The following is a 19275-nucleotide window of genomic DNA, read 5'->3' as shown; positions in this document are numbered from 1 at the left end:
AAATTTTCATTATGTCGTAAGTAACATTCGCACCGATCCGAGAAAAATAAAGTTTTGTTTTGATGACCGAAAAGTTATTCCTATTTCCAATTAAACACATATAATCTCATAGTGATAGCAATGTTTAACATATTTAGCCGGGTTTAAATCATACAAAGGCAAATCGCTAGCTTTCATGCTAAGAAATACTGGTTTTTGAGTCAAAAGTTATTATACGTCGTTTGGTGGCCCCTATTGTTACTTAAGTTAAAGTGTATTTACCAGGATATTCGGGAGAATTATCAATTACGTCTCCTTACGTGCAGCCCATTCATCATTTTAGGACCACCGAAATCATCTTAGCAACAAACAGTTCGATTTATTCACTTTAATAATGAGAAAGCGAAACGACGAAAGTACACTTTTCACGGGTTTCTCAGTACTGTTACTTAAGGCAAACGGCATCTCCATAGAAATCGGGTGACTTAAGTAACATCGAAAAAAATTTTGATCGGAATGTGATTACGTCAAAAAGCAATTCGACTGGTAAATAAATTTAAAAATGGGATGTGATCCTATATTCGGACAGTATATAGTGCCGGGACGGGACATGACAATCGAGCTTCTCACTCTTCTTAATGTTTTTGAAGAATGCCCTTCGGAAAGTTGCGCGTGGTGTTTGAAGGAGTAGACCAATGATGCCAGGAATGTAAAATATTTTTCTATTTTAAATTTGGATTTTATCCGGAGTTTCTTCCGCAGTCTAGTAGCTTGAACATCATTTTTACTCAACACAATAAAAATAACCATAAACAAACAACAATACCCATCGCTTAAAACACGCAGTGCACTCAATTTTTCAACTCTCCTTTCGCAAATATAAACAAATAACAACGCCATTGACGTCAACATTGATTCCGGCATCACTGCCAGCCAGATTGATGCGATCCCTCTATCCTTTTTATTCCACGATTGCTACTGTCAAATCGACCAATCAGAAACTGGCTCGGATTTGACAGAAAATTGGCTCGAAATCGCTACCCGATTGTCAAGTCCCGTCCCAGATATAGTGTAATAGCAGGAGCATCGATTGACACTGATAGCTCGACTTTGTTTACCTTTGTTACATTCGACGTAATGAAAATTTGCTCTTGATATGATCTCATAGATGGGTCAGTTCATCCGAATAATGCTGCTCCGCACTAAAAAAAAACTGTTCTTTTCCAGCCAGATTTTTCACCCGGTCAAGGATTCAACATTCCACGGGTGCAGAATTACGCGGGCTTCACTTTACAAACAGCTAAAATCCGGATTGCGACACTTTTTTAAATTAGGTTGAACACCCTTCCGTTTTTCGCTTTTTGCGTGCTTCTATTTTTCTCACTCACGCTATTCTAAAATTACCCACAAATGGTTAAAATCTACCCATGAAGAAGCATGTCAATATTGCTTTAAATCGCTAAACAATTTTTGATTAAAAAAAAATGTATGCATGATTTATGTACACACTGCGAAAAAGACATGTAAATTTCAGTGCCCTGAGACCGACACATGCAAGCGGCCCTTTTGACATAAGAATCAGTTGAAAAGGACGAGAAAATCAATTCAATCAAACGCACTTTTCGTCGAGTTGCATATGTTTCAGTTTCAGGACACTGAATTTTACATGATATGTTTGTTTACGTTCCATCATTTACGTCAAAGCTGAATTACGTCTCGTGTAAAAAAAAAATAATTTCTAAGTGTGTAGTATTTTATACTGGAATTTTTGGTCATTCAAATTTCGATGATCTGAACACCTCTCAAATCGTGATTAGAGCCATATTTACGGAAATAAATCGATTTAATGGTATGGAAACTCCACCAGCAGACAAATGAAAATGTATGTAGAATTTAATACTGGGATTTTCGGGTATAAAAATTTCGATGATCTGAACACCCCTCAAATCGCGATTAGAGCCATATTTACGGATATATATATCGATTTAAAGGTATGGAAACTCCACCAGCCGACGAATGAAAATTTATGTAGTATTTCATAGTGGAATTTTCGGGTTTGAAAATTTCGATGATCTGAACACCCCTCAAATTGCGATCAGAGCCATATTTACGGAGATAAATCGATTTAAAGGTATGGAAACTCCACCAGCCGACGAATGAAAATTTATGTAGTATTTCATAGTGGAATTTTCGGGTTTGAAAATTTCGATGATCTGAACACCCCTCAAATTGCGATCAGAGCCACATTTACGGAGATAAATCGATTTAAAGGTATGGAAACTCCACCAGCCGACAAATGAAAATTTATGCAGTATTTTATACTGGGATTTTCGGGTATGAAAATTTCGATGATCTGAACACCCCTCAAATCGCGATCAGAGCTATATTTACGAAGATAAATCGATTTAAAGGTATGGAAATTCCACCAGCCGACAAATGAAGATTTATGTAGTATTTTGCACTGGAATTTTTTGTTATGAAAATCTAGATGATCTGAACACCCCTCAAATCGCGATTAGAGTCATATTTACGGAGATAAATCGATTTAACGGTATGGAAATTCCACCAGCCGAAAAATTTAGATTTATGTAGTATTTCATAGTGGAATTTTCGGGTTTGAAAATTTCGATGATCTGAACACCCCTCAAATTGCGATCAGAGCCATATTTACGGAGATAAATCGATTTAAAGGTATGGAAACTCCACCAGCCGACGAATGAAAATTTATGTAGTATTTCATAGGGGAATTTTCGGGTTTGAAAATTTCGATGATCTGAACACCCCTCAAATTGCGATCAGAGCCACATTTACGGAGATAAATCGATTTAAAGGTATGGAAACTCCACCAGCCGACAAATGAAAATTTATGCAGTATTTTATACTGGGATTTTCGGGTATGAAAATTTCGATGATCTGAACACCCCTCAAATCGCGATTAGAGCCATATTTACGGATATATATCGATTTAAAGGTATGGAAACTCCACCAGCCGACGAATGAAAATTTATGTAGTATTTCATAGTGGAATTTTCGGGTTCGATAATTTCGATGATCTGAACACCCCTCAAATCGCGATCAGAGCTATATTTACGGAGATAAATCGATTTAAAGGTATGGAAATTCCACCAGCCGACAAATGAAGATTTATGTAGTATTTCATAGTGGAATTTTCGGGTTTTAAATTTTTGATGATCTGAACACCCCTCAAATCGCGATTAGAGCCATATTTACGGAGATAAATCGATTTAAAGGTATGGAAACTCCACCAGCCGACAAATGAAGATTTATGTAGTATTTTGCACTGGAATTTTTTGTTATGAAAATTTCGATGATCTGAACACCCCTCAAATCGCGATTAGAGTCATATTTACGGAGATAAATCGATTTAACGGTATGGAAATTCCACCAGCCGAAAAATTTAGATTTATGTAGTATTTCATAGTGGAATTTTCGGGTTTGAAAATTTCGATGATCTGAACACCCCTCAAATTGCGATCAGAGCCATATTTACGGAGATAAAAGGTATGGAAACTCCACCAGCCGACAAATGAAAATTTATGCAGTATTTTATACTGGGATTTTTGGGTATGAAAATTTCGATGATCTGAACACCCCTCAAATCGCGATTAGAGCCATATTTACGGAGATAAATCGATTTAAATTATGGAAATTCCACCAGCCGACAAATGAAGATTTATGTAGTATTTCATAGTGGAACTTTCGGGTATGAAAATTTCGATGATTTGAGCACTTGAGGGGTGTTCAAAACATCGAAATTTTCATACCCGAAAATTCGCGATTAGAGCCATATTTACGGAGATAAATCGATTTAAAGGTATGGAAACTCCACCAGCCGACAAATGAAGATTTATGTAGTATGTTATACTGGGATTTTTGGGTATTAAAATTTCGATGGTCTGAACACCCCTCGAATCGCGATTAGAGCCATATTTACGGAGAAAATCGATTTAAAGATATGAAAATTCCACCAACCCACAAATGAAAATTTATGTAGTATTTCATATTGGAATGTTCGGGTATGAAAATTTCGATGGTCTGAACACCCCTCAAATCGCGATTAGAGCCATATTTACGGAGATAAATCGATTTACAGGTATGGAAACTCCACCAGCCGACAAATGAAGATTTATGTAGTATTTTACAGTAGAATTTTCGGGTATGAGAATTTCGATGATCTGAACACCCCTTAAATCGCGATTAGAGTCTTATTTACGAAGATAAATAGATTTAAAGGTATGGAAACTCTACCAACCGACAAATGAAAATTTATGCAGTATTTTATACTGGGATTCTCGGAGATGAAAATTTCGATGATCTGAACACTCATCAAATCGCGATTAGAGCCATATTTACAGAGATAAATCGATTTAAAGGTATGGAAACTCCACCAGCCGTTTTAATGATCTTTACTGCTCGAATTATTGAGCTAGTATAATTATTGTGAAGTATACTCAGCTCGATTCTTGAAGTTATGAGCCCCTCGATCATCATACCGAATGCATGAAGATGCCTTTAGTCAAAGGTCGACGCTATTAGGTCTGCGATGAGTAGCTGCAGTTTATTCCAAATCTGAGTAAATTTCGTATGGAAAGAAAATTCTCTGAGTCAATTAATCTCAGTCGCTGAGTTGGTATGATTGGCCGTGCGCGATACTCGAATGCTAATGCTTGTAACGCTATGCCATCTTCCTTCTTTACCGACATCCACCTTCGCCATTGGCTGGAGCTTTGTTGAATCTTGACAACAGCTTTCGATAAAACGTTGGGAAAAGTTCGGCATACACTGAATGAAAAACGCTGCTTAGAATTATAAATTCTTTTATTTGAAAAAATACATTTTCGTATTCGACTATTTCAGAAATACAAACTTCAGCTTCAATACAATAAAAAAAAACTAACTATGCGCAATGAGACACGGCGACTCTAGTTGTCGCTAACATATGGCAAATGATTATAACATGTGTATAAAAAGCACTTCTCTATCGGTACGCTTTCTATGAGATTCTAATTCAATACACGCCCTCAACTTGTTAGACAATAAATAAATAAATCGCTTGTTTTGTTTAAAAGCTTTTTTTACACATTCGTTCTTTTCTCCGTTTCGTAAAATTTTTGTTTTGTTCGTGTTCCGTAAAGTAGAAGGGATTTTCTTTTTTTGAATTTTGTGTGTTTTCTGTTTTTTTGCTTTTAGGGTTTTACAAGTAAGCGTATTTGCCAATTTCTAGAATATTTTTTTTTCTCGGTTGTGTTGTTAAATATACAAGTATTTCGTCCCAGTGGAAGTCTGTGTCTATTTGTGCTTGCGGTGCAGCTTTCCTACTATTGGCAGCATGCGTAACAGTTATGCAGAGTAATACTTTATGTGTTGGTTCACTTACATTGTAATTCATACAAACTAGGAGGACACTTAGATTATTCAGATCTACGGAAAAAAAAAAAAAATAAAACGGTGGCATTCTAATATACCTACAACAAAATTACGACACATTATCCAAAAGAGAAATGAGAAATTTCAACTATATCTAAGGTTATGGCAGTTTCATATCTGATTTCAAATTCAACGTTGACGAGGTGTGGCAGATGGTGGCCGTGTTTGTTTTGTTTTTGCTTCTTCTTCTTATTTTTATTATATCCTACGTAGTTGGTTCCAATTCATTCTATACAACTTGCGCTTTTCCGTTTGGAGAAAAAATGTTAGTTGACAAACGGGACAACGAACGGTTTCTGCAGAACAGTGGGCCTGTTTGTTCTCACAAAATGGCTCTTTCAATGTTTTCGATCATTTCATTTTGAACACTTTCAGAAATTTTCTACATTAATCTAAAAACGAGCGATCGCGGTAATACTTAGTTGGACACTTTAACACTATTGGTGAGTATTTTTTGAACGCATTTTGAGATTCAGGATCTACCTTGCGTGGGTTAAAATCCGAAAATTTGTACTTTTGTATAATTCGCAAATCGTATTTCTGAACATTTCTGTTTTCGTTTTCTGAGGCACACTTTTTCTAATTCCATTTACAATATTTCGCAAGCGTTCGTTATCGTTAGAAAAGCACACACAAAATAAGATTAGTCGAGATTACAAGTTTACTCTTACGGTTTTAATAATATCAAAAGCGGCTGCGCTGTCACAATTTGCTCAATAAAACAGAACAAAGAGACAGCCAGATCTGGGACCGAGGACCAGAGAAATAGTGTGTCACACAGTGCATGCGCTATCGCCTCAGCAGTTAATTAGTCGTTCGCTTCAACCTTTTTTCCTGTCAGTCTTTAGTTGCTATTCGGCTGGCAACACTGCCTTTAGTATTTGTTTTGTTTTCGCTTGGTCCTTTTGGATCCTACCTAATGCTGGCGTGCGGTTCGCTTTTCCACTATAAACAAAAAAAAAAATCTTTTCCAAAACTATCGAATTCTGAAAAACAAAATAATGCTTTAGTTGGAGGCGAACCAGCCTTAGGCTGAAAGCCTCCTAAATAAAGATAAATCAATCAATCAATAATGCTTTAGGCGTCGTTATAGGGATTTTTCAATAAATATTTTGTTTTGCTATAAAATGGACTTAAGATGTATGTGTAACTAGTTGGCACCTCCTACTTATTGTTAATTGTCAAGTGGCAGCTCGGATAGTCGATTTTGTGCACAGTTGTCAAAACACTAAACAAATGCAAATGCACCGAAATAACGACTTATATGTTTTCGTTCGCAGTGTCCGACTTGGCGGATCAAGCGCTAAAAATTTGTGAGAGTAGGAAAGTGGCTCGGCGAACTTCACGCCAGCTCTAGGAACAGTCCTGTACTTCGGGACACCGAACAGGTGCCACAGTAACCGCCGCAACGTGCTCGCACTTTTTTGTACGGTGCCTCTAACTGTGGAATACGAAAGGAAATTTGTAATTTGCGTTTAGTGTTGTGTGTGGAAAGGTTGGCAACACTGCCGTGACTCACCCGTATCAGAAAGTTTAGCACCGCATTTTGACCCTTCGTTTCCCACTGGGTACGGGGTCGTATCCGGAAGGGAGTGTTCTCCAGGTTGATCGAAAAGTCTCCCTGCGGACACTGGCCGGTGTTGCTGTAGCAATCTCCGGCCGAGCCGAACGATTGGGGCTTTCCGGAACGGTCGGTAAATCGGTGATCGTCCGCTAGCACCTGCAGGGTGTGGATGTTGAGTCGAATCTTGCGGTAGTGCGTCGCTCCGTAGCTTATGCTCTCGTCCACCCAGTCGGCCTTGGACGGAGCACATACACCCGCATTGGCTGCCCGCTTGTTGATGTAGATGGCGTAGTTCTCAAGGAGGCCTAGGGGTGAAGAAATAAATGCCATTTTTGTTTTAAAATTTCTATTTTTGGTTTCGATGTTTTCACGGAAAACGACGGGGAAAGACGGCCACCCTTTGGATAATTGAAGCAATCAGAAACTCTTGAAAAATATAAATGATATAGAGTTCTCATTATAGTATAGTTGATGTTGTTAACAGCGTTGCCAGATTATTTTCAAGCTTATCGGAATTAAATGTTTAAAAAAAAGGTATTTAACGGTATTTACTATTTTAATTTATTATATATCTGTGCCATTTTGAAGGTAACAATCTTGTATGGTCTAATACAGAAAAAAAATGCATCTTTACACCAGATGCCCATGACAATGCAAGAAAATTAGTTTTCGTTGAAGGAAGTATTTTGCAGATAGTGACAGATGGTGAACTTGAAGATCCAGTGGAGGTGCCATGCAAAGGTGCTATATCCTAGTCAAATGGTATGTTCGAAGTTCGCTGTTTTCCTCATGGTAGACGCCAATTATATTATATTATATTCTAAATATAAATTCATTGGGTAGGGATGGGATCATCCCAACGCTTGATTGAAGCGATTTGGATGGGGAGAGTGGAATTGCCAACTCCCTTTTGGTAACATTTCGTGAATTGAAGGTGAGTTTTTCTCCCCACATCCCTTCGTATGATGGCTTTTTCTTTATCGACGATGAAGCAGAATCTAGTGGCCAGATCACGTGCCCGGAAGTTGTACGACCGGATTCTGACGAAGTACAGAGGATGCCTTCTCATGGATGGCGAAACCTCTGTCAGGATGGATTTCAGACAGGTTCCCGGATAAAAGTTTTATGAGGCCACAGCACGGAGTGATGTCCCCAGCAAATTCCAGTTTGTTTTCGCCGATACATTTCCCCGGAAATTGATGATCTGGCAAGACATTTGCAGCTGCGGACTCAAAAGCAAGCTTTCTTCAGTGTGGAGGACTAATATTCTTTTCTCGTCTTCCATCTAGAAAAGTTTTTCTAATACTGCACTGAAACACGTGTACTTTCAAAACAAATAGCTGTCAAAACATTCCAAATCCGACCACTAGCGGCGCTGCTGTAGAATAAATAACGTGTTACGTGTTAACGGATTCTAAGTGGACCAGACTTTACACTTTGCTATGATCACAATGTACTTCGTATGAATGGTTAAAGATCGCGTGTAACCCTCGTCTATCCACATAAAAGTGACTTCAAACTTTTTTTGCCTGTGGATATTTTTGACACTTAACTTTACAGCGCTATTAAAATAAAACAACAAGTTAATGTTATCTACATGTTACTCCAAGAGTTTAGAAAACATATTCTAGTCATCATTTTCTGCATATTCAAGATATTTGCACCAATAAACATTTCTTAATGTTGGCCCAATGTTACACTGTCTTACGGTATCTGAAGTTTTCAGGAGATTCTCAATGTTATTGTTAAGCTCATAAAATGTTCTAAAAGTTAATGGGACTGTCATTATGTTCTCTGATCTTCATCTAAGTTCATGAAAATTTATTTAATGTCATGAAACTGCTCCGACGTTCTCGCAACTTACCCGTAAAGACCATAAAAGTTCCCCAAAGTTCTGGACGTTCCTGTAGTCCTCAGAACTTCTCCGAATATTTTGGGTATTTTCTTAAAGTTCTCGTATTGTTCCTGAAGTTTTTGAATCTTCTGGGAATTTTATAAATTGCTTTAATAATCACTGAACTTCCATGATAAAGATCCTCCAATTTGTTTGGGTACTCATGGGAAATGGCTCTTATATTGGCCTATCGATGTAAGATTGGGTCCATGGCCATCTAGATGAACGCTTCATTGGGACAGTACTAATGGATATTTTTGGTCGCTATTGAAAATTTAGCCGATTGCTGAATTTATGTATGGGCTCAAATTAGAAGCATTCAGGCCGACATTACATCCATTTCCTAGAGATGAACTAGCCTACGACTAAAAATCTTTTAAATAAAGATTAAAAAAAACATCCATTTCCCCTATTTGTTTTTTTTAAATCCGTACAATATTTTTCAAGCATTTGTTTTTTTATCCCTAGGAGCCTAGCAATATTTCTTCACTTCTAGTGCGGCATTTTCTTCTCATTTTAATGCACAGTGATGGGTGGGTGTCCAAAAATTGCCTTATGTATTATGGTACATAGCTTTTGTATGAGAAGCGCCTATCAGACGATCGGTTTTCGGAGCTGGTTACTCATGCAATAACAACGAGTAACCACCATAGACCTTTTTGACGTTTAATCGTCTTTCTCTATCTAGCACACAGAGATGAATGGATGGTTTGTTTTCCCACTAATCTGTTTCCCTCTTGCTCGCACTCCTCGAATTTAAATGGTGCATTAGTGTGCGCCGATTAAACGTCAAAAAGCTCTATGACAGTCCTGCCTTAAATATCAATAATCACTTAATTTATCGTCAACATTGCAATTGTAATCTAAGCTCAAGGTGGCCGTCTACCCCGTTATCCCCATGGCACTGAATCGATTTCAGCCTCTTGCGACGATTTCTCTGATTCCACTCACCTGACTTCAATGTAAGATATTCGGTCGGCGCATTCGATGACATATTGTGACAGTAGATGCTGACCGGGGTGCCTGTGACATTCAACGTGTATTCCCCGTCCAGCCGGGTCCTTCGAGTCCGCTGGACGTCGTGACAGGTATAGGTCACCGTTTTGCTGTACCTCGGGCGGCAGTCCGCCGCCGGGGAACACTTTCGCTTCTGGCCGGGTCTCGGCTCCGGACATCGGTTCGATTCCGTTTTCGTCAACTCGTCGTAGCACTTGACGCTTCGTCGTTGGAATCCGTCGCACTTGCACTGTAAAATTTTAGAAGGAAAAAAAAAAAACCATTCCATTAATCATCAACTCGGCGGAAGATGGCCGGGTGTGCGGTTCGCGAATCGAGGTACAATGTGTATTGACACAAATGCTTCAGGAGAGTGTACCCTAGAAAGGTAGTGCAACCTACTCTGTTCCATCGTCCGGTGCTCCAGCGGCAGAAGCCGTGCGTTTCACATGACTTCACGTTGCTAGGTTTGTGCTTGGAGTCGCAAACGTGCGCAGTGGAGCGCCCATTGCTACAGGTAACATTACGCGTTGCCAGGCCGGCTCCGCAGCCAACCGAACACTGTATTGTGGGTTTTTTGAGTTCAGGGTTTGGTGATGGTAGTAGGCAGTAGGCATCAGTATCAGCCAGCATCAGCATATAGTGTAGCATCAGTCAGTGGAGCAGGCATATGTGATGGGCGCGTGGGATGACCAAGGTGGCAATACATGTACACGAGGATCACGTGAAGATGAAGATGGTGGTGGTGGTTGTGGAATATGGTTCGGGTTTTTACGACAAGTGGATGGTTATGAGTGTAATGACACAGTGGCACATGGAAGAGAAACAGAAATTAAAGAGATTTTAGATGCATCACAGTAGAGGAAAATTCTATGTAGGTATGTTCGAACAAACGGGATTACAACATTGCTAGAAATGTGAGCCCACCTTAGACCATGGGGATACCTCCCACCGGAACTGGCAGGTTTTGCATTTGCGGACCAGCTTCTTGGCCGGTGGAATCTTTGCGTGGGCACAGTACTTGGCATCGACCTTACGGCCGGTCTTGACCGGGTGCGGATTTTCGACAGACTTCGGGAATAGACGCATACAGACACGTTCGCCGGTACGGTAACCATCGCCACCACCGCACGTCACATTACACTAAAAAAAAAATAAGCGAGAAAACGAGAACGTATGCCAAAGAGAGGCAAACATATAAAATGGAAAGCGGTTAGAGTTTGTGCGGGTCAGGTGATGGAAAGTACAGGAATGAATAATTACAGGCTTCCAGTTAGTAATCCTCCATCTGAAATGGCAACACGACTCCACTTCAGGCGGTTTCTGGTTCAATGGGCATTCGTTACTCTCCTTGCCGCGGTGATCTTGACATAGCACCTGACGATAGCGCTTGCAATCGTCATTGCACTAGAACGAGAGAAGAACAAGAGAGAGTCTTATAGAAAGGCGCGCGTCGAAAGGTACTTTAGTACAGAATACTGGTTCAAACATCATGCAAAAGTTAACAATTTGAATGGAATTTGATTGCATGCGTTGCGCTTGATTCAATGTGATTGTCATTTTCTTTAGGGTATAATGGTATAATGACCCTGGTGAATTTTGAGATTTGGGTCTTGAACAGCTTCCTACCTGGTGCGGGAAGGCCATGAAGTTTGAATGTTTTGATCTATTCCTAATTTGACAGATGACAACATATTTGTCAGATGAGTGCCCTTTTCCGTTCCCATCGAAAAATGTATGTTCGAGTATAAACTATTCGGACCCTTTTTCTCTATCAATCTTTTGTTGATCTATGGATCTAAGATTGGGCCCATCAAATCTGCTATTTATCAATTTTATCTACTTTATCTATTTTAGCGAACATCGCTGTGTAAAGGCTTACTTTAAAATGTTATTGAAAAACAAGATAGTCCAAACCAATCTTCCTGATCTTGTTCAAATTTAGTGAATTAAATTTTCAAGTTTTTGTTTTTCAAATTGATGGTTTTTAACAAAGTGGGCAACCCTGGAGTCATACAGTCAGCTGATAAACTTGAGATTAATGATTCTATTCTGTTCGTGTATGATTCCTATAGAACCTTTATGAATTTTATGACGATCGGAGTCCTTTGGCTCCGGAGATATGGTTTAAAATTTAATCTTTTTCCTATCTCTTCTATTTATCTTAACAAGGAAGACGCGTGTCGCCGCTAGGGGGATTGATCTGTAGAAATTCGGAATAAGTTTCTTATTCTATAATGTTTCACTGATTTTTAAACTTTTACCGAACAGTTCCGTGATAGGAAAACAATACCGAACAGCCGAGGCCTGGATTAGTGTGTAGTTCTTCATAACTAAATTGGAATTCACCTTTAGTCCTACTGATATTTTTTCTAGAAATGCTTCTTAAAATTACCTGGAACTTCTAGTCAAATTCCTTTAGAATTGTCCTCAGAATTCCAAAAGAAAGTGAATTGACATTCTCATCAAAATTCTCCAGAAAATTCTTCAATGTAACAGAATCCTTTAAATTTGACATCTTAACTGCAATAGGGTGGAGCACTACTTTGGCATATGGGACCCATTTTCGTCATACGCGTCAAAACAATGAAGACATAGGGTTTTTGATCTAATTTCCGTCCTACTAAACACACCGCGCATTTTACCTCTCTTTTCTAAACGAGTTTTAACTAAAAATGGAATATTTCTGTCAATGATGACTTCTAAATTTATTCATCTTTTTAGATTTGATAAAGAGTCACAAATTGTTGAGATATTGTTGAAAATCTAATACTGCTTCTTGACTTTAAATTCGTTCTACGTGTTTCAATTCCGTAAATATTCATACAATGCGCTCTAACAGGATTTATGTTGTAGCAAAAGAACTAACGCATCGGAACAAACCTAGTTTTGATTTTTGCACGGTGAAATCATTGATATTATTGATCTTTTCTGATCGATAGAACGGAAATTGGCGATTACGATGAAGTAGCGCTCTACCCTACATACAATATTCATGCATCAAATTATTTGCTAACGAGTTAAATTACGAATGCTGTAAACAAAATTGTACGTGTCGGAAGACTGATTTCTGGGGGGTGTGGCAAAGTGAAGTGAAATGATACCTTAACACATGTTTTTAAGTCTTTAAATCTTGAAAAGTTTACAAAATTGTGAAAACTGGCTAGCCTTAAATTTTCTCATGTAATCTTCAGAAATTTCCTTCTAAAAATCTATCACTTTATAATTTTCGATCCAATGAGCCTTTTGCGTGTAACTGAGACTATTAAAAATATTTAAAAATTTCGGATTTCAAAACCTTATCTAAACTATAAAACATAATTTGACACTCTGTTGCGGAGTAGCACAAGTTTTCAAAATTAGGACTTTTGTTTTCAATTGAGGTGATTTTCGGGTGTTGGACTTGAAAATAGAATTCAGTGAGGCACCCGGGAAAAAGCCGGAAAAACCAGGAATGTAATTTCATAAATCCAGTGGCCACCCTGTTTAATCTTGAACTTGCAAAAGGATCTTTAATTTTTGTTTGCATACAAATTATTTCCATGAGAATTTGTACAGATTTTTTAGGTGCACATAAAGGGAATTCTGAGAATAAATCTCAAGGAATTCTGACGAGTATTCAAATGTTGTTATGAAAAGAGTTTCCAGGAAGAAAAAATAACAATGACTTCTTCCAAGGTAGCTATGAGAACCTCCTAATTCGTGGTGAAGCATCATTAAGTTCTATGAAAATTGTGATGATAGCATCAAATGATTTCCAATGTAGTTTCGAGGGAAATCCTAAAAGAATACTGATGAAAGTTCTTAGAAAATTCCAAGGGTATTCAAAAAGTAATTCTATAAGAGTTGAATGATTTTACGAATATTTTAGAAACACAAATTGCTAAGGAAATGCTTAGGAAAATGATATGGAAGTTTTAAGGAAAAGCTTGGCAGAATTTCAAAATAATTCTGAAGAGAACTCTGAGGGCATCTGATTATATGTCCACGAGAATATTGAGGAGAATTCAAATTTCAAATGAATTGAATGAATTTCGTGTATATTATAAGGAGAATTCCAAGGAAGTTATAAGGAGAGCTCGATGGAAATGGTGAAGATAAATCCAAACGAATTCTTAGGAGCAGTTCATATAGTAGTATATAGGTAGTAATCCTAAAGGGATTCCGCAGCAAACTAAACGGCTAGCTTCAAAGGAATACGATGGAGTATTTAAAGGTGATTCCTTGCAGCGTCTATTTTCGCACTATATTTCGCAATTTCAAAAGTCAAAATATTAGGGCGACACAATATCAGTTTCGACAAAATCGATGCCTCTAGCTTTCTTCTTGCTGTCTAAGTCGAGTAGTTGCGTATCACTCTAGCACCTCAATCGGCGTCTTCAAACAAATGTTCAATCGTTTGCCTCTCTTTCTCCCATCCGTTCATTCGTGTTTCTTTCAAGCTTCACAACTTTGGAGAAGCGAACGAATGAAAGAATGACAACTCATTGTCTCTAGTAGCAAAACGGAGCCGAGGGACTAATATTAATGTACGTTTAGGGTGATTGAGTTTTTCATTTTTCTTCTCCCCCAAGGTGAGCAGCAAGGACACGAAGGAGAGCTAGGTCTTATGCTAAGCCAGGTGTTCACACCGAAATCCAGCAGTAGCACACCCCAAGAAGGATTGCAGCTTGGGAAGACCAAATTGATGGAGGTCAGGAGGAGGATCAATGAACTCCATGACTTCATCAAGGATAAGAGCAACGTCCACAAGGCAATAAAGGAAATGGTGACGGGCATCAAATCCGCCATTATTGCTGCCGAACGTGAACAGGATGCGCTGAGGACTGCGCGTAACTGCCGAAAGGGCACTGATCGAGGCCAAGGAGAAAGCAGAGTGCTGATTGAACCACCGACCGAAACGGATGTGTTTTGTTTCTTCTGTGCTTTTTTTTGCTGCTGAAAACCTTTTCGCATGCGTTTTGTTCTCGAGTGACTGGAGGTGAACTGGTGATCGCATTTAAAAGTTTTGAATACCGTGCGTGATTTTTTTTTTTTTTTTTTTTTTTTTTTTTTTTGATCTCTTGTTGCTTATGCAATGGTGCTTGGTGTGGTCTTGCGTTTTTCTTTGTTGCCCCGTACAACCTCTATCACGCTGATATATTTTTCTGTTGCTGCGATGAGCAACTTCTTTGTGTGGTGTTAAAGAAGACAGTCCGAAAATACATGACCTTGATTATGCGTGGAGTGCGTTCTTTTGTACGTACGAGCTAGAAGAGCGTTATCAGTGATTGCGGTGGTTCAAGGAAAATTAAATAAAGCATTTCTGAAAACATGACGCTGCAAAGTCTCTAGGCCAATCGGGTGAGATCTTTCCATTTTATCTATTTATATTTTATTTTTTGTCACTGATTTATCAAATGCTCTATATTGACGAATAGAGTTGCCAAATCATTCACCCTCCCACTAACACAACTCTTTCCTTCCTGTGACACCTATGAAGGTAGTATGGGTTCCCTGCACCTTCTTAAGTAGATGTTGGATTAACTTTCCCTCCCTTCCCCTGCGATTGTAAGGATGTGGCCAGGTGTATAATGCGATGCTTCTATTGTAGATTTTATTTTCGTGTGGGGAAAATCACTAATCCCAAGTGATATTTTCTGCGTCAACACTCGATATTTTCTGCAAAACGTATTAGTTGACCATTATATAGCCACCCACGATTTGTACAATCGCATATGCTATGCTATGCTATGCTATGCTATTGAGTTTTTCATTTTTCTTCTCCTGTTTTATATTGTTCGCCATTGCTTCGTACTCGTATAGATCATTCAAATGCTTCTGCATTTTCATCACCTCTTCATGCAGCACCTCTATTCCTTCCTCTGTTTGCTGCCTTTACCGTCCTGTTTTTCTTCATTCTGATTTTCGTCCAGATCCGGTTGCTTTCCAAGCTGCTTTTGCAGCTAACGGGTCTTCGATTTTTGACAGGAATTCATCCGATGCCCCTCCGCCTTAGCAAGCATTTATCCTTATTCCCTGAATAGAATATACTATATTCCCCTTCCGATTGATGAAATTAAGCGAGCAGAAAATCTCCCTTTTCACGTCCATGTAAATACCTCGTACTCCCGTGAATATATCGAGGCTCAAAACAACAGTAATTTTTTCCCGAATGACACGAAAATCGATGTCCGACACCATTTTGAAATTCAAAATGATGGTTTCCAATTTCAGAAAAAGTGGGAAATACTATCAAATACTCTTAAATATGGGTATTTTCGGAATCGAAGTGACGTCTAGAGACCGGATATCGTTGTCCAACGCTATTGTGAAATTCAAGATGGCGGCATAAAATTCGCCGCCGCACGAAGTTGACTGTCTACAAGACGCTGATTAGACCGGTGGTCCTTTACGGCCACGAGACCTGGACTATGCTCGTGGAGGACCAACGCGCCCTTGGTGTTTTCGAACGGAAGGTGTTGCGTAGCATCTACGGTGGAGTGCAGATGGATGACGGAACGTGGAGGAGGCGAATGAACCACGAATTGCACCAGCTGCTGGGAGAACCATCCATCGTCCACATTGCAAAAATTGGGCGACTACGGTGGGCTGGGCACGTCGTAAGAATGCCGCACGACGACCCAGTGAAAATGGTTCTAGAAAGCGACCCAACAGGAACAAGAAGAAGAGGCGCGCAGCGGGCAAGGTGGATCGACCAAGTAGAAGGTGACCTGCGGACCCTTCGCAGACTACGAGGCTGGCGAACTGTGGCCATGGATCGAGTAGAGTGGAGACGACTTCTTCGGACAGCAGAGGACAACAAGGCCTTAGCCTGATTGGTATGGTAAGGTAAGACACCATTTTGAAATTCAAAATGATGGTTTCCAATTTCAGAAAAAGTGGGAAATACTATCAAATACTCTTAAATATGGGTATTTTCGGAATCGAAGTGACGTCTAGAGACCGGATATCGTTGTCCAACGCTATTGTGAAATTCAAGATGGCGGCTTCCGATTTCAGTAAAAGTGGGAAATACTGTCAAATACTCTTAAATATTTATATTTTCAGAATCTAGGTGAGTAGACACCCTAAATCGATGTTCAACGACATCTTGAAATCCAATATGGCGACTTCCGGTTTCAGAAAAGTGGAAATACGGTTCCAATACTATACAATATAGGTGTGTCGGGGTGCCGTTTAGAAAATTGATGTTCGATGCCATTTTGAAATCTGAATTGACGACTTCCGATCAAAAAAAATGAGAAATTCTGTCAAATACCCTTCAATTTTTTGGAATCAGGGTGACCTCTAGAGACCGGATATCATTGTCCGATGTCAACGTCATTTTTAAATTCAATATGGCGACTTCCAGTTTCAGAAAAAGTGGGAAATACTGTCGAATGCTCTTCAATATTCGACGCCACTTTGAAATCAAAGATGCCGGCTTCCAGTTTCAGAAAAAAATGGAAAAAACCGTCAAATAACCCTCATTGTTGGAATTTCCGGAATCGGGATGACGTCTAGAGATCGAAAATGAATGTCTTGAAATCCAAGATGGCAGCTTCCAGATACAGGAAAAGCTGGAAATACTGCCAAATACCCATCAATATGGGTATTTTCGGAATCAGGGTGATAGCTAGGGACCAGCAATTGCTGTATTGAATTTCAAGATGGCTTCCGGTTACAGATAAACTGGAAAGTACCAACAATCAATACGAAACTAACGATTTTAAATTGGCTCACTACTTGACTAGCCTATTGGTCCCAAGCAAACGATTAACGTATCCCATTCTAGTCGAAATTCTAGTACTACGCAATGTTTGTTTTGATTCGCTATGAAAGTTTGACAGATAAAATGGTTTTTCTTATGTTTCGAGGGGTGAATCGATTAGCTTGGGACCGAAGAGAGTACCAGAGCTGAGCCAAAAAGCTGAGCACGTTTCTTCGGGACCTTCTAGTCTTAAAGTCACCTCTATGAAGGTACTGTCAAATACCCCAAAAATATGGGTATTTTCGGAATGGGGACGATATGTAGAGGCAAACAATCGATGTCCGGCGCAATTTTGGAATCTAAGATGGCAGCATTGTCAAATATCATACAATAAATGGAAAATCGATGGCTGACGCCATTTTCGGAATCCGGCATATACACGTCGTCCTCGTTCCGCAAAGTATTTCCCACTTTTTCTGAAAGTGGAAGTCGCCATATTGAATTTAAAAACGACGTTGACATCGGACAATGATATCCGGTCTCTAGAGGTCACCCTGATTCCAAAAATATCCATATTTGACATAATTTCTCACTTTCTCTGATCGGAGGCCGCCATATTGGATTTCAAGATGTCGTTGAACATCAATTTAGGGTCTCTAGTCACCTAGTTTCTGAAAATATAAATATTGAAGGGTATTTGACGGTATTTCCCACCTTTTCTGAAACCGGAAGCCGCCATATAGGATTTCAAGATGGCGTTGGACATCGATTTAGGGTCTCTAGTCACCTAGTTTCTGAAAATATAAATATTGAAGGGTATTTGACAGTATTTCCCACCTTTTCTGAAACCGGAAGCCACTATCTTGGATTTCAAAATGGCGTCGGACAACGATATCCGGTTTCTAGAAGTCATTTCGATTCCGGAAATACTCATATTAAAGAGTATTTGACAGTATTTCCCACTTTTTCTGAAATTGGAAGCCACCATTTTTGATTTCAAAATGGTGTAGAACATAGTTTTTCGGCATCTACACATCGTCTCGTTCTGAAAATATCCATATTGCAGGGTATTTGACAACTTATTTGGATAAAAAATGGCGTCAGACATTGCTTTCCGGTGTCTACACGTTCCGGAAATACCCATATAGTAGAGCCTTTAGCTGTTTTTTTTTCTGAAATCAATGACCGTAATCTTGGTTTCGAAAATGGCGTCAGACATCGATTTTCGGAATGTACATGTCCAGTCCGTTCCGAAAATACTCATATTGTAGGGTATTTTACAGTTTTTCAGAATCTGAAAGCCGCCATCTTGGATTCAAAAATGGTATCATACATCGATTTTCGGGATGTACGTGTCATCCCCGTTCCGAAAATACCCATATTGTGGGGTATTTGGCAGTTTATCTGAAAACAATGGCCGCCATCTTGGATTCCAAAATGGCGTCGTACATCGATTTTTGGCATCTTCACGTCGTCTCCGTTCCAAAAATACCCATCACTAGAAATCACTTAGATACTTCCACACACGAAGTTCAGCGCCAAGATACAGGCTACTTCGAGTCAGAGGGGAAATACCGTCAAAACAACACAATTCCTGTTATTTCAATCTTGTTATGTCTCGTATGCAAAGTGAAGTTACTAGAAAACGACTAGCGGCATAATCGTGAAACAACTAAGTCGTGCTGCAACAGTTTCTTGTCC

At 39.2% G+C, this 19275-nt stretch overlaps 1 protein-coding gene across 3 annotated transcripts in view; it reads right to left on the bottom strand.

Moving 5' to 3' along the window:
- Positions 1-5890: 5890 nt before the first annotated feature.
- AdamTS-A (ADAM metallopeptidase with thrombospondin type 1 motif A) overlaps positions 5891-19275 on the bottom strand; it is a 629564-nt gene continuing 616179 nt past the window's right edge. For all 3 annotated transcript variants that reach the window (XM_065220620.1, XM_065220621.1, XM_065220622.1), the window contains 6 exons: positions 11145-11288; positions 10809-11024; positions 10284-10442; positions 9837-10131; positions 6947-7296; positions 5891-6868 (listed from right to left, as the gene is read on the bottom strand). In XM_065220620.1, the coding sequence (XP_065076692.1) occupies positions 6770-6868; positions 6947-7296; positions 9837-10131; positions 10284-10442; positions 10809-11024; positions 11145-11288 (1263 nt within the window). In that variant the 3' untranslated portion in view covers positions 5891-6769. The remainder of the gene's footprint in view (positions 6869-6946; positions 7297-9836; positions 10132-10283; positions 10443-10808; positions 11025-11144; positions 11289-19275) is intronic.

The sequence above is a fragment of the Ochlerotatus camptorhynchus genome, unplaced genomic scaffold (genome assembly GCF_037179485.1).
Source record: "Ochlerotatus camptorhynchus isolate MF236.1 unplaced genomic scaffold, CSIRO-AGI_Acam_v1.1 ptg000130l, whole genome shotgun sequence".
Taxonomy (NCBI): domain Eukaryota; kingdom Metazoa; phylum Arthropoda; class Insecta; order Diptera; family Culicidae; genus Ochlerotatus; species Ochlerotatus camptorhynchus.
The sequence above is the reverse complement of the archived record's forward strand: the minus strand, read 5'-3'. Positions and strand labels throughout refer to the sequence as shown.